The sequence below is a fragment of the Bidens hawaiensis genome, unplaced genomic scaffold, assembly GCF_021521415.1.
Source record: "Bidens hawaiensis isolate Kalapana, Puna unplaced genomic scaffold, B.hawaiensis_p1.1 tig00012283_1, whole genome shotgun sequence".
Classification (NCBI taxonomy): domain Eukaryota; kingdom Viridiplantae; phylum Streptophyta; class Magnoliopsida; order Asterales; family Asteraceae; genus Bidens; species Bidens hawaiensis.
In genome coordinates, this window is record NW_027491999.1 from 470,748 (window position 1) to 484,422 (window position 13,675).

Below are 13,675 nucleotides of genomic sequence, written 5' to 3' on the forward strand. Positions count from 1 at the left end.
CTTTATATACTAATCGCAATTAATGCGATGAATTTAATGCGGAAGAGAGAGAAATCGCAGGTGCAATGAAACTATGACACGTGGCAAAAAGCAAGCTGGCAACAGCTGTTGAAAGGACGCGTGCCAGTAATTTCGCGGCCACGCGCCCGAAAATTCGCGCCCACGCGCCTGAAAAAGCGCCTGGAATGACCATATATTGTCACGTCGCCATAACTTCCTGCACGTCCTGACATAGTCAGAAGAAACCGTCGGACGACGTTTCAATAGTTTGGACTGTTCTTATCCTTTCACGAACTCTTCGAATTTCAAAATTTCAAAAAAAATTCAAAAGCGGGAAAATACCCCTTACCTTGGCAACCAAGTAACTGTAAGACAGGTGCGGGTACAGTGTTAAGGCAAAACCCTTCACATACTTCGCACCTGCAAGGAATTGAAGCCAAGAATTCCTCGGCAACCAAGTAACTATAAGACGGGTGCGGGTACAGTGTTAAGGAAAAACCCTTCACATACTTAGCACCCGCAGGGAATTGACGCCAGGAATACCTTGGAAGTAAAGTAACCGTAAGACGAGTGCGGGTACAGTGTTAAGGCAAAACCCTTCACATACCTAGCGCTCCGCAGGGAATTGAAACCAAGAAGGATCCTCTGGGCAATGCTTGCGGAAACGGGAATAGCACCCCCGCATAGCGGGAACGTCGAGAACTATATTGTTTGAAGCTTCAAGATGGAATTGGTGGTTTTAACATAATTGATCACTATGTTCAAAACTACCAAAACCTCATGGAGAATCCACACAAGTGGGACTCAACGCTCCTGACTTGCGAGGAGGTTACAGACCTACCCGCATCATACCCAAAGATCAAGCAGGAAAGTCGGGAATTTCTGCAAGTGATATAAGGACTTCCGCGGGAAGAATCCCCATGGAAAACCTTAAAACTAAACCCTTTTCAAAACCCCTTGCTTAAGTCCAAAAGTTCACCTCACTTATTAATAATTCATGAGAAGAACATTGGACTGGGGGGACTTGAAGAGGTAGGTCCCAGCAGAGCCCAGTTGGACCGCAAGACTCACCTTGAAGAGGGACGTCTGCGCAACGACCAACTGCTTCCGCAGGACCCACCATGCTCAGAGACATGACGTCCTTACGCGCAGTACGCAAGCTGTTCCCGCAGGAAATGCCTCCCAATGGTGAAGTACTCCGCCTGTTCCCGCAGCTGCGGATACAAGCCATCAGGGAAGGCCACCCGCACAGCAAGGCTACACGCACAAGGCACTTAGCTCTCAATAATTCAGTAGTCACCTGAAGGAATGAGCAAAGCCGGGAACAATCCCGCACAAAGGCGGGAGGGGGAATACTCTCGCCCAAATGAGCCCGTCCGTATGATACTGGAAGATCTTTTGTACTGTACCTGACGAGGTATGGGCAAAAGATCTGACCAGAGATACGACAGCCCATTGACAACAGTATGGCGAGCAGCATGCTCTTGTACTGTATGTCACTATTAGCCGCTACCTACTCACCAACTCCTGTCATACCACGTGCATAGCCTGCAGTTGGTGGAAAAGGAATAGTACACAGCAGGCTTGGTCACTGTCAGCCGCTGCCTACCCACCAACTACCAGCATGGCACGTGCGTAGGCCATAGTTGGTAGAACAGGAATACTATTCAACCGGCTATACCCTCTTGGAAACCTACCTTCGGCTATAAATACCCCAAATGGTATGATCATCTCATCTTATCTTGTATCTTACATCATATACCTGATATCTGCTCTAGCAATCTCTTAATATACATTTATACTCAAGAGCAATCTAGTCTGATTCTCACGCCGGAGGGTGGTCACAAGGAGGTACCCCCCCCCCTTCTCAGTGACGAGCTCACGGTGTCTGTTTTGCAGGTTATCAGAAGAACCATCTTTGCCGGGTCTAACCCCTCGTGGGAAACATCTATTTAACCCCCAGATTATCCGTAATCTGCCCGGGGTCGATTAGTGTTTCTTCATGTGTAATTTGTTTTTGTTGGGCAGAAATGGAGGCTGGTGCATGCATGATGAGGCAGCACCGCATTACATTGACATGATTGATCAAACAACGTACGGGCATAAATTCATCAAGGAACAGTTTAATGTAACACCAAGAGTTGGCTGGCAAATAGACCCCTTTGGTCATTCCGCAGTGCAGGCTTATCTATTGGGAGCAGAGGTCACATGTTACTGATGCTTCTTAAATAATAATATTTTCAAGTTTTAGACTTTAACCCTTATGATCATTTAGGTTGGATTTGATTCCCTTTTCTTTGGCCGGATTGATTACCAAGATAGAGCTAAACGAAAACAGGATAAAAATCTTGAAGTTATCTGGCGAGCCTCCAAGAGTCTCGGGTCATCTTCACAGGTCCGTTTCAGTATTATTATCATTAGTACTAAAAACATACGAAAGTGTAACTTTATCATTATTAACACTATTTAACGATTTCATTGATCTATACAGATTTTTGCAGGTGCATTCCCCGAAAATTATGAACCACCACCTGGCGGATTCTACTTTGAAGTCAATGACGAATCCCCGATCGTCCAGGTAAACTTCAAACCAAGATTAAGGTTTATGAATATTTATTAAAACTGTAACATAAATACATAACTGCATATTTTATACTGAAGGATGACGTCAACTTGTTTGACTACAACGTTCAAGAACGAGTCAATGATTTTGTAGATGCAGCTTTGTCACAGGTGAGCTGCGTGTATTTGTTTTAACTTTTAACTATTAGCATCCGTCTGTCGTTTTATTATTAATGAACTAAAAATATTTGTTGAACTTTAACTTGTATTATCAGGCAAACATTACACGCACAAATCATGTTATGTGGACAATGGGGACAGATTTCAAATATCAGTATGCAGAGTCATGGTTTCGGAATATGGATAAGTTTATTCATTATGTCAATAAAGTTAGTTACTCTATCAATACCTCCTAAGTCACTTTATTTTAAAATTTTATAGTAATATAGTTTTTTTGTAATCATATTTAACGCATTATATTAAAAAAAATTCAAAACGGACTTAAATGGTTTTTGAGTTTTGACTACATATGCATACAGGATGGCCGGGTCAATGCGCTCTATTCAACACCGGTCTATATACACTGATGCTAAACATGCTGAGACTGACACCTGGTCTCTCAAAAAAGACGATTATTTTCCGTAAGTATATTTTGTAAACCTTAAGTTATATATTTAATATTATGGCATTGGCATTTCTAGTCTCCATTTTGCTTATAGTTTAAACATATATTTGTTTTTTTAGATATGCTAGCGACATAAACACGTACTGGACAGGATACTTCACTAGTAGGCCTGCTCTCAAGGGATATGTGAGAATGTTGAGCGGTTATTATCTGGTGCGTAACACAAGTATTTATTTGTTTTACATCTTAGTTTATTATTTAAAGTTCTTGATTATGATTCTAGTTTTTGACTAAAATTATTTCAGGCAGCAAGACAGTTGGAAGTAATAAAGGGAAGGAAAAAAACCGGGCCAACTACCGAGTATTTGGGTGATGCATTAGGGGTTGCTCAGCATCATGATGCTGTTAGTGGTACATCTCAACAACATGTGGCTAACGATTCAAAACGCCTTGCGATAGGTTACAAAGAAGCTGAAAAGGTGGTTGCAGAATTCGATAGCTTGCATGATATCACCAAAACCGGGATGTGCAAGTTCAGCAACTAATATTCAACAGGTATGTATGCAACATATATGTGTATATGATAGAAAGAATATATATATATATATCTTTTTGTATCTAATGATTTTTCTTCATTAATTTCTAGTGTCCACTTCTGAACATAAGCAACTGCCCTCCAACTGAAGCTGATCTTTCATCTGGCAAAAAGTTGGTAAGTGAGATTCTTGATACTTAATATTAAGCCTGGAAAACTCGGCGGGTTTGGTGACGGGTCACAAACAGGTTTGAAGCAAAATGAGTTCGGGTCAAAACATGTTCTGGTCAATACAGATTCTCAGCAAAATGAGTTCGGGTTAAAACTGGTCTTGTTTAAAGTATCATTTTCGCTTGGGTCAATATGAGTTCGGGTCAAAACGAATCGTTTTAGAAAGTATCAATTTGGCTCTGATAAAAACGGTGTTAGTCAATACGAGTTCTAAGCAATATGAGTTCAAGTCAAAACGAGTTGTTTTAAAAAGAATCAACTTGGCTTGGGCTAAAATAGGTTCGGGTCAGTACGGGTCTAAGCAAAATAAGTTAAATAATGGTTGTCAGCAGTGTCTAGTTTGAATAGACGCAAATTGACCCGCTGTCTAATTCGAGTTAACCCAAATAAACCCATATAAATTAACTTTTGCCCAAATCAACCCGTTCTTTAGAAAAATGGGTCATGATTGTCACACATACCTGATATTGTCCAATACACAAGGAAATGGCATAAAACATTATGTTATATTATGCATGCACGCGTCAAAATTAAATGTACTGTTGTCACCTTTACTGTAGATTGTTGTATATAATTCACTGGGGTGGAAGAGATCTGATGTTATAAGACTTCCTGTAAGTATTACATCATGCTTCATACAATCATACTCCTTTCCTTATATTATACATATTGATATTGATATTGATACTAATATTGATTATTGGTCATTTGGTTTTTTGTATATTATTACATTAGGTTGTTAGTGAAAATCTTGCAGTGTATGACTCCAGTGAGAAAGTAGTTGAATCTCAAATTCTCCCTATAATAAATGAATCTATATCCATAAGAAACTACTACACGACTGCATATACGGGTGAATCACCAAACTCTACTCCAAAATATTGGCTTGCGTTTACAGCAGACGTTCCGCCTTTGGGATATAGCACATACATCATTTCTAGCACCAAAAAACCAGGTAAAAATCTATAATGTCTAAGCTTTTATTTAAAATAAATTTATTTGCATGTTGAATAATCAAATTTTATGTATTGATTAAAATTACTATGCAGCTTCATCTTATGTAAAGGAAGAGTTTTACGCACTTACAAGAAACGGAAAAGATGATATAAAGATAGGGACGGGAAATTTAAAATTAATATATTCTGGAACTGAAGGAAAGCTTTCTCAGTATGCTAATAGTCGAAGCTCTGTAAGTACTTTAGCGTATTCGTTATCTTGATAAAATATATTTTTAAAGTTAATTGGGTAAAAAGACCAAAATGCCCTCATGTGCAAGACACGGAAAAATCTAACATCCGTTAGTGGAAAGGACGTAAACTGTGACAACATATGAACATAAAGGAGATTTTTGTTATTTCCTTAGTGTAAAGACGAAAAGTGAAATTCAATATATACTTAAAAACGAAAATTGTAATTTACTCAAACTTATTAACATTTAAATTGCTAATGTGTGTCTTATGTGTTGGTTATGAAAGATTGAAGCCTCTTTGAAGCAATCATATAGCTATTATGCTGGATATGATGGCTCGGGTCAGGTAACTTTATTATTATTGTTATTGTTAATTATTTATTATTGTTATTACTATGTCATAAAATTATTATTTTTGTTTTAGGCGTCCGGAGCATATATTTTTCGTCCAAATGGTGACTATCCTATTGCTTCTCAGAAGCAGGTATATATTTATTTCCTGATGCATGTATGCTATGATTTGTAGCCTGATCCAAAATTCCGAATTAATAATGTTCAGTTGCAATAAAATTACAGAATATAACAGTTCTAAGAGGGACAATATATGATGAAGTGCATCAGAAAATAAACAACTGGATTTACCAGGTAATAAATTATTTGATCAGCATCCTTTCTTGATTAACTTTGATAATATTATTAATTTCTTTTTAGATCACTTGAGTGTACAAACATAAGGAACATGCGGAAGTCAAATTCACTGTAAGTTCAGCATTCTTTACTCTTTTTAGTATTTGTTTTTGGGACATGCTTATGACTAATAATCTGAATTTCAGGTGGGCCCCATACCTAGGGAAGATGGAGTTGGGAAAGAGATTACAACTAAGATCACAACCACCATAAAAAGCAATAAAACATTTTACTCTGATTCTAACGGTCGAGATTTTACAAAACGGGTATTTGATCAAAACTTAAATTTGTGATTCTTGAAAAAAAAACATGTTCGTAATATTTTAAGGTAATTTTTTTGTGGCAGATTCGAGACTATAGAGCTGACTGGGATCTTGAAGTGAATGAACCAATTGCAGGAAACTATTATCCTGTATGTTTTAAACTTTTGTAGTATTATGCATACATTACTCAAGTTGAGTTACACATGCTTAACTCAAAGTTGGATTATTTTGTAGATCAATCTTGGAATTTACATAAAAGACAAAATAAGTGAGCTCTCAGTTTTGGTAGATAGATCCGTTGGTGGATCGAGCATTGTTGACGGGCAACTGGAGTTGATGCTTCATAGGTACATCTTTCCTTGATTATGTCATTAGTTCTCACAGTTTACAATTAAACAATTTTGAATCAGCCACATACGCATGTATATTGGTATATAATAAGGAAAATCACACAAATAACGATGCTGACCCACAAAAGTGACAAACTAGCCATCGAAACTTTTTTTTTACCGAACGGTTCACCCATTTATAGGATGACATGCGGTCAAAAGTAAAGTCCATGGCTAGTTTGGTAAAAAAATAAAAAATAAAAAATAAAAAGTCAATGGTTAATTTTGTTATTTTCTTGGTCAAAATGGTTAATTTGGTGGTTTTCCCTATACAGTATGAATACTTTTGTAATTTTTGCAGGAGATTGCTCTATGATGATGGAAAAGGTGTTGCAGAAGCTCTAGATGAAACAGTTTGTGTTGGTGCTGAATGTAGAGGATTAGCAGTAAGCATTTTTGTATTATTCTTATTATTATTATTATTATTATTATTATTATTTATTCCAATAAATATAGACAAATTGATAATTCAAGTACTTGTGTGTATAGGTTCAAGGTAAATACTATATTAGAATGGATCCACTTGGAGAGGGCGCCAAGTGGCGTCGATCGTATGGTCAGGAGATATACTCTCCACTTCTTTTGGCATTCACTGAGCAGGTGAAAGAAAAGTGCAGTTTTAGTGTTTTTTTAGATATTATAGATAGTTATTGTATATTAGTAATTAATTAATTCGGCCGCGTTGTACAGGATGGAAATAAAGGAGCAAGCTTCCAAGTGTCGAAATTTTCAGGAATGGATTTCAATTATAGTCTCCCTGATAATGCAGCATTGCTAACACTCCAAGATCTTGAAGATGGAAAAATTCTTCTTCGTTTGGCACACTTATATGAGGTTCTTGATTTTTCTTTTAAGTGTACTGAGTTGTAAGAAACGGGCCATTTTTCAAAATCGATTGGGTCGACTTGAAACGCGCTTTTAGAATTTTGTTAACATTAAAAACACACATGGACAATGTCCTACCTGTTTGTCCTCTTTGACCCATTTGACCCGTTTTCTTTTTAGCTTAATCTTTTTATATGACCCTTTATGATAACTTTTTGAATAAGCAAATTAGAAGTTTGTTAGCATTAAAACACACTTGAACATTGTCCTACATGTTTGACTGTTTGACCTCTTCGACCCATTTGGCCCGTTTTCAGTTTAGCTAATCTTTATATCTGTCCCGTTAAATTTCTGTACTTTCTGGTCTTAGATCGGAGAGGATAAGGATCTTTCGGTGATAACCAATGTCGAGTTGAAGAAACTACTTGCTAAAAGGAAGGTAAGATCCAAAACGCAGTTCGTTTTAACAAAATAAGTACAATAATGGTTTTATTATTTATTTTTGACTTGTTTCTTGTTTATCTTCGATTTATATATTATTTAAGATAACCAAAGTATCAGAAATGAGTTTATCGGCTAATCAAGGAAGGGCGGAAATGGAAAAGAAAAGGTTAGTGTGGAAAGCAGAAGGGTCCAAAAATGATGAACCTGCAAGTCAAAGGGGTGGACCCGTTGACTCGCAAAAGCTGGTTGTTGAACTTGCCCCTATGGAAATACGAACCTTTATTGTGACAGTTGGTAACTAAGACGCGTTCTAGGAGATTCATTCGCTACAATAATCTGATTTCCGGACACTTTTTTGCTGCTTGTAATATCTGCCTCTTCAGTTGATTGTTTCTAAAGGGTTTGACCTTATATGATGAATTGATGATGAATACAAACTATATAAAATTAATTAATTGTAGTGTATTAAACTTAATGGTAAGGATAATATATATCAATTGAGTTAAGTTTGATTTTGGTTCAAGTTTCTTAAAACTTTGAACAATTTTGTAACCAGTTGTCAATGAAGATGATAATTGCTCTTTACAAGTTTAATGAAGTTTTCTTAGTTTTTTCTTCTTTTTTTTTACCATTAAAGTCTTATCACCATAACGTATACGAGTTGATCTCTGTATTCAACATAACGACGTGCGTTTACACAAAAACAGTTTTGTACAGAATTTTGAGAAAGTAGGAGCTTTAGCATTTAACAATTCTTGTATCATCAAGATTGGATCTAATTCCTGAATTTACAATTTTGTAATAACTACACATGTCAGAATTGCAAGACAGGCAGATTTTGATGCGGAGACCAACATTTTGTTGGTTGACAAATTGTTGTACCTTGTTTAACTTTAATAAAATTCAACTGTTTTGATACCGGTAACAATTTTGGCCCGCACAAAAGAAATGAGTTCATCAAGTAAGCAACACAAAGAACCAAACTTTATATCAATGCAATTTATATCAATGCAAAACTGTTTTATGATTAATATTATGATTAATATTTGTTTATGAATCTTACAATTCACTATTTCAAAATCCTGAATGGTTATAACTTGATTTTGTCAATTGCAGTTAATACAATAATGGCTATTATTCCCACTCTTTTTTCAACCCAAACTCAAAGCCTTTACCATGGTTGTTGCTCTATCCTCCCTACATATTCTACTTGATATCCAAAACTAGTAAACAGAAAAAAAAAAAAAGTACCAAAATTGTATTCTTGTCAGCTACTACACCAGTAATTTTCCAAGTTAAAGGTTTTCTTCGTCATCAACCGCCTTCATCCTCCCTTTCATTTCAATGACATGTTTCTTCAAAATCGGCTCTAAGCAATTTTATTCACATATCTCGACCTAAAAAAACAAATTAACAGTTAACTAAAACTGAACTATAAAAACATATGCTTTTATATTGAAAAAAACATACAAATTAGAGAAAAAAACAACTCAAAATTACCTGGTGTAAATCATTATGAACTAAATCATCATCTTATCTTGTTGACCGATTTAATAAAATGCAAACATCTTTGACCCGCACCGTCAACTGTCAGCAGTCAACAGAACCACAACTTACAAAGCTGCTTCATTCGACACATTAACCTCTTTCACATCTGTTTCATCTTGACTTATTAACTCGTTCACAGTCGTTGAACTAGGAACCCATCCAAACTTCACCATTTTATCCAAAACCTCTGTCACACCATCATCACCATAACCGCTCGACTTTAATCCACCAATCAGAGTCTTACGCGTGTCAAAACCAAGAATCAACCCTCTCTTGTTCACTTCATCAATGGAAGCCGATGCTTCAGAAAGTTTCCCCCTTTTGCATAACATTTCCAATAATCCATCAAAAACGTTGCTGCAACAAAGATCCTTAACTAATAACACGTCCAAAAGCTCAAAAGATTTCTTGAAATTGTTCTCTTCAGAAAGAAGATTATTCAAGATTTCTGAAGCTTCAGTTTTACTGGTACCCAATGAGATCACATCTTCAAAGGTTGTAAAAAGTTTTGATTTTTCTCCCGATTTTATGTAAGATTGTAAAACGGGTGCGAAAGCTTCTATTTTTGGTGTCAAACTCTTGGAAGTGAACATGTCTTTCAACGCTAAACATACTTCATTCACCTTCCCTAATTTGCAAAGCCCGTTAATCAACGTGTTAAACGTTGGTGTATGCGCAAGCCCGCTCTCCACCATTCTGTCAAATACCAAAAGCGCCCTTTCGGTATCAGCTTCTTCACAGCAGCCCTTCACAAGCACTCCATACAAGGATTCAACTGGTTGAATCCCGTTCATGGGCATCTCATCTAACAACTTAAACGCTTCCAAAAGATTCTTCGATTTGCAGTACCCGTTAATAATCGTAGCGTAAGTCAACACGTTGACCATCACACCCTCCCCTGGAATTCCATCAAACAACTCACGTGCCCTTTTAACATCACCCGTCTTACATAGCCTGTGAATCAGAGTATTATAAGTGACAATATTTGGACGAATGTTTCTCAGAAGCATTTCATCGAAGACCTGGAAGGCGTTCTGAATATCGTCTTTATTAACAAACCCTGCAATCAGAGAACTGCAGGCATGAACATCAAGATTTAAACCCTTTTCCCGAACCTCAGACACGACCTCCATTGCTAACTCCAACATTTCATTCTTTGAAAAACCTTGTACAAGCGCGTTGTATATTTGTTCGTCCGGAAGAATACTTTTCCCCAACATGTTTTTCAAAACCTTGAGTGCTTCCTTATTGTTTCCATTTTTACAATAACCATCAACCATAGAAGCCAAAACCGCTTGATCTGCCACGATTCCCAACCCAATCATTTCACTAAAACACACATTTGCAGCCTTAACTTTTCCTATATTATTATAACCCGAAATAATCGCCTTATAAGTGAAAGCATTTGGCTTTACTCCACCTTCCACCATTTGAGCCAAAAAGGCACGCGCTTCCTCCATTCGTTCCGCTTTACAAAGCCCAATAATTAACGAATTGTAACAAAAAACATCAGGTAATACACCTGCCTCCTTCATATTTTCAAGAATCTCGATCGCGTCATCACACCGATTAAGCTAACACAATCCATCTATAATACAATTAAACGTCACAAGATTAACTTCAATCCCTTTAACAACCATTTCATTTTTCAACTTAAACGCCTCGTCTACATCCCCTTGTTTCAAGAACCCATCAATCAACGCGGTATAAGTAACCTTATCTGGATACAAACCGACATGTAACATGTTTTCTAACAACAGTTTTGCATCGTGAGATCGCTTCAATTTGCATAACCCGTCTATAAGACTCGTGTACGTATAAATATCGGGCCTCAAACCCTCCCCTCCCATTAATCTTTTTAACTCAAACGCTTCATCAACAAGGCCCATTTTACACAACCCGCTAATTAACACATTGTACGTTAATAGACTCGGGTTATAACCCTTTTTTCTCATTTCACCAAACACCTTTCTCGCCTCGTCCAATTTCCCGACCCTAGAGTAACCACCAATAATGTTAGTATACGTAAAGCTATCAGGTTTTAACTTCGATGCCGACATTTTATCGTACGTGTTCCAAAACAACTCCATATTATCTCGTTTCAACAAATCATTCATCAAAATGTTGACCCGCCGTAAAGTGGATTGCGGTTCTAAATTCTTAGCAACCATCTCGTTGTTGACCCGTAAAGTTTCGTCTATCTTACCTTCTCGTCTAAACCCCTCAATCAAATACTCATAACTAACAGGTTTGGCAACCAAACCCGCGTTATTCATATCGTCTAAAACCCGTTTTGCATCACTTGATCTCTTGGCTTTGCATAATCCTTTTATTATTATCGAGTAGGTATGCTCATCGGGAATCAAACCATTTTCGATCATTGTTTTTTTATAATCAAGAGCCTCGTTAACGAGTCCGTGTCTACACAACCCTCCAATTAACAGATTGTATGTCACCAAATTAGGGCTGCAATATTTCCCCTCCATTTCCAAAGATACCCTTTTCACCTCGTCAATTTCCCCGCTTTTACAATAAGCAGTAATCATATGACTGTATCTATAAGCATCAGGTGCCACATTGGCTTCAACTAATCTATCATTCACCTTCCAAAACAAATCAATCTTATTGCTTTTTAACAAATCACCCATCAAAGAACTCAAGCACACCGAATTCGGGACAACGTCGCTATTCTTTAAGCTTAACAACAAAGAAACAGCTTCATTCAACAAAGATTGATTCTTATAAGCATAAACCAGTTGCGAAAGCCCTATAGAACTTAACTCAACACTTGCAACCGCACTTACGACATCCGAAAACGGCATTCAGGTTTTGATCATCTTGTCAAGAATGGCACTAGCCTTCCTTACCCGACCCGAATTACAAAAACACATTGAAAGAATCAAGAAAGATTTAGGGTTTTGAGCAATACCCATTTCATTGGTGGACCAGTTGAACAAAAGGCGGAGTCTTTTGGGGTCAAGTGATTGATTTTGATGAAGAACTGATTCGATTACATCTGGGTTTAGCTTCTGATTGAGGTTTTGAATTGATTTGATGCGTGAAAGCCAGTCGTCATCTTGATGGAGAATTGATGTGATTTGGGTCACAGTTTGTTTATCCTCGATCTTTGAGCAAAACCCTAATCTTGATTTTGGAAAAGATTGGGTTTTTATGAGATTTATTGCTCGCATCGTTGATGGAAAATAATTACAGAGGAATGAAATGAAGAAGAAGAAGAAGGATGGGTTGGTCCGGTTTTAATATGGGTCGGATCTTTTGCTATAGATGTGGATAATCCATGGGGCTTTAGATCAATGCATTGAGGATGATTCGCATTTTAGGGTTCCAATAGGAAGCTGCAAGCAGCCAAGCTTAGCAGGTTGCTAGAAAGTTGAAAATGGAAATATAAAATGAAATTGGTCCTTTATTATTGTATAAACCTGTTATGAAGTTTTTTGTTTTATAAATTCTTGTTTTATAATTTTTTTATTTTATGAAATTTTCAATATTTATAAGTTTATAGCCTTTGATGTTTCACTTTTAGTTATGTACTTGGTTTATATTTGTATTCACTTTCTTTTATGTTAAAACTTTCTTCTTAACCACCTACTAACACCATATGCATGAGATTGATCATCTATAGCCAGATTAAACTCATGAACTTCGGTCGTTAGGGTATCCGCAATAGATCTATGATAAACTGAAATATTTTGTCACGTAAATGAAAAACGTCTTACAAACGTTTGAATATGTTTACACGTTTTTATCTTATTTTTACCTACTATTATCGTCTTTCTCAAACTTTTGAATATTTTATACAAATCCATGAAGACATTGAAGACGTCACGGCGGTGGTGGCGGTTCGAGGGACGAACTTTGGTGTTGAAATGGCTGAATGAGATGTTATGTGTGAGAGAGATAGGGAGAGTACGTATATAGGCCAACTCGGTTTTGATTCACCCCGATTAGATCTTAACTCCTGATTTGAGGTATAGAGCCGATCTAGGGCTTTAATCCGCCAATGTGGATGGACTTGATAAGCCGATGGTGAGTAATGGCTAGTGAAGGGTGGTAGACTTACCTTCTACCCAAAAAACAACCACCACCTACCACCAATTCAACCACTTGCCACCATATCGAGTTTAAAACCAAAGTTTTATAGTATAAGTTTATTATAGCCGATATACTAAAAATAAAAATAAACTACCATCATTTTAAAAAGTATATAACTTAAAATCCAAAACCCATACTCTAAATCAATTTAAACTTAACATCTCAATCTCAATACTTTACATAACAATAACAATGAAATCATCAATAAATATTTCCTAGTTGTTTATTTAAAAAACTAAAAAATAAATCTGAAAAAATGTAAAG

At 36.7% G+C, this 13,675-nt stretch overlaps 2 protein-coding genes, 1 long non-coding RNA gene and 1 pseudogene across 4 annotated transcripts; 3 read left to right on the forward strand and 1 right to left on the reverse strand.

Annotated features, from left to right (window-relative positions):
* The first annotated feature begins 2,034 nt into the window (after window positions 1-2,034).
* LOC143540627 (putative alpha-mannosidase At5g13980) lies at window positions 2,035-3,011 on the forward strand. The gene is made up of 5 exons (XM_077033632.1): window positions 2,035-2,203; window positions 2,276-2,395; window positions 2,492-2,578; window positions 2,662-2,733; window positions 2,838-3,011. Exons 1-5 carry the CDS (start codon window positions 2,045-2,047, stop codon window positions 2,976-2,978), a joined length of 579 nt encoding a protein of 192 aa, XP_076889747.1. The 5' UTR covers window positions 2,035-2,044; the 3' UTR covers window positions 2,979-3,011.
* A 129-nt stretch (window positions 3,012-3,140) lies between these two features.
* LOC143540628 (uncharacterized) lies at window positions 3,141-3,593 on the forward strand. The gene is made up of 3 exons (XR_013136623.1): window positions 3,141-3,203; window positions 3,307-3,400; window positions 3,493-3,593. It is a non-coding gene; the product is annotated as an uncharacterized LOC143540628 (long non-coding RNA).
* Window positions 3,594-5,881: 2,288 nt separating this feature from the next.
* On the forward strand, window positions 5,882-8,115 carry LOC143540580 (putative alpha-mannosidase At5g13980). The gene is made up of 9 exons (XM_077033599.1): window positions 5,882-5,901; window positions 5,993-6,095; window positions 6,176-6,241; window positions 6,327-6,439; window positions 6,783-6,867; window positions 6,971-7,081; window positions 7,172-7,315; window positions 7,677-7,745; window positions 7,852-8,115. The coding sequence occupies exons 1-9, from the start codon at window positions 5,882-5,884 to the stop codon at window positions 8,050-8,052; spliced, it is 912 nt and encodes a 303-aa protein (XP_076889714.1). The 3' UTR covers window positions 8,053-8,115.
* Window positions 8,116-9,007: 892 nt separating this feature from the next.
* On the reverse strand, window positions 9,008-12,489 carry LOC143540625 (uncharacterized; annotated as a pseudogene). Its single transcript, XR_013136622.1, has 3 exons — window positions 9,909-12,489; window positions 9,251-9,599; window positions 9,008-9,147 (listed from the first exon to the last, which is right to left on the reverse strand). The product of XR_013136622.1 is annotated as an uncharacterized LOC143540625 (transcript).
* Window positions 12,490-13,675: the final 1,186 nt, after the last annotated feature.

Bases quoted from the DNA above. Each gene is read 5' to 3' on its own strand.
- LOC143540627 (XM_077033632.1), top strand. From the start codon at position 2,045: ATGCATGATGAGGCAGCACCGCATTACATTGACATGATTGATCAAACA. The intron at 2,204-2,275 runs GTCACATGTTAC...ATGATCATTTAG, and splicing joins CTTATCTATTGGGAGCAGAG to GTTGGATTTGATTCCCTTTT. The intron at 2,579-2,661 runs GTAAACTTCAAA...TTTATACTGAAG, and splicing joins ACGAATCCCCGATCGTCCAG to GATGACGTCAACTTGTTTGA.
- LOC143540580 (XM_077033599.1), top strand. From the start codon at position 5,882: ATGCGGAAGTCAAATTCACT. The intron at 6,440-6,782 runs GTACATCTTTCC...TAATTTTTGCAG, and splicing joins CTGGAGTTGATGCTTCATAG to GAGATTGCTCTATGATGATG. The intron at 6,868-6,970 runs GTAAGCATTTTT...TTGTGTGTATAG, and splicing joins CTGAATGTAGAGGATTAGCA to GTTCAAGGTAAATACTATAT.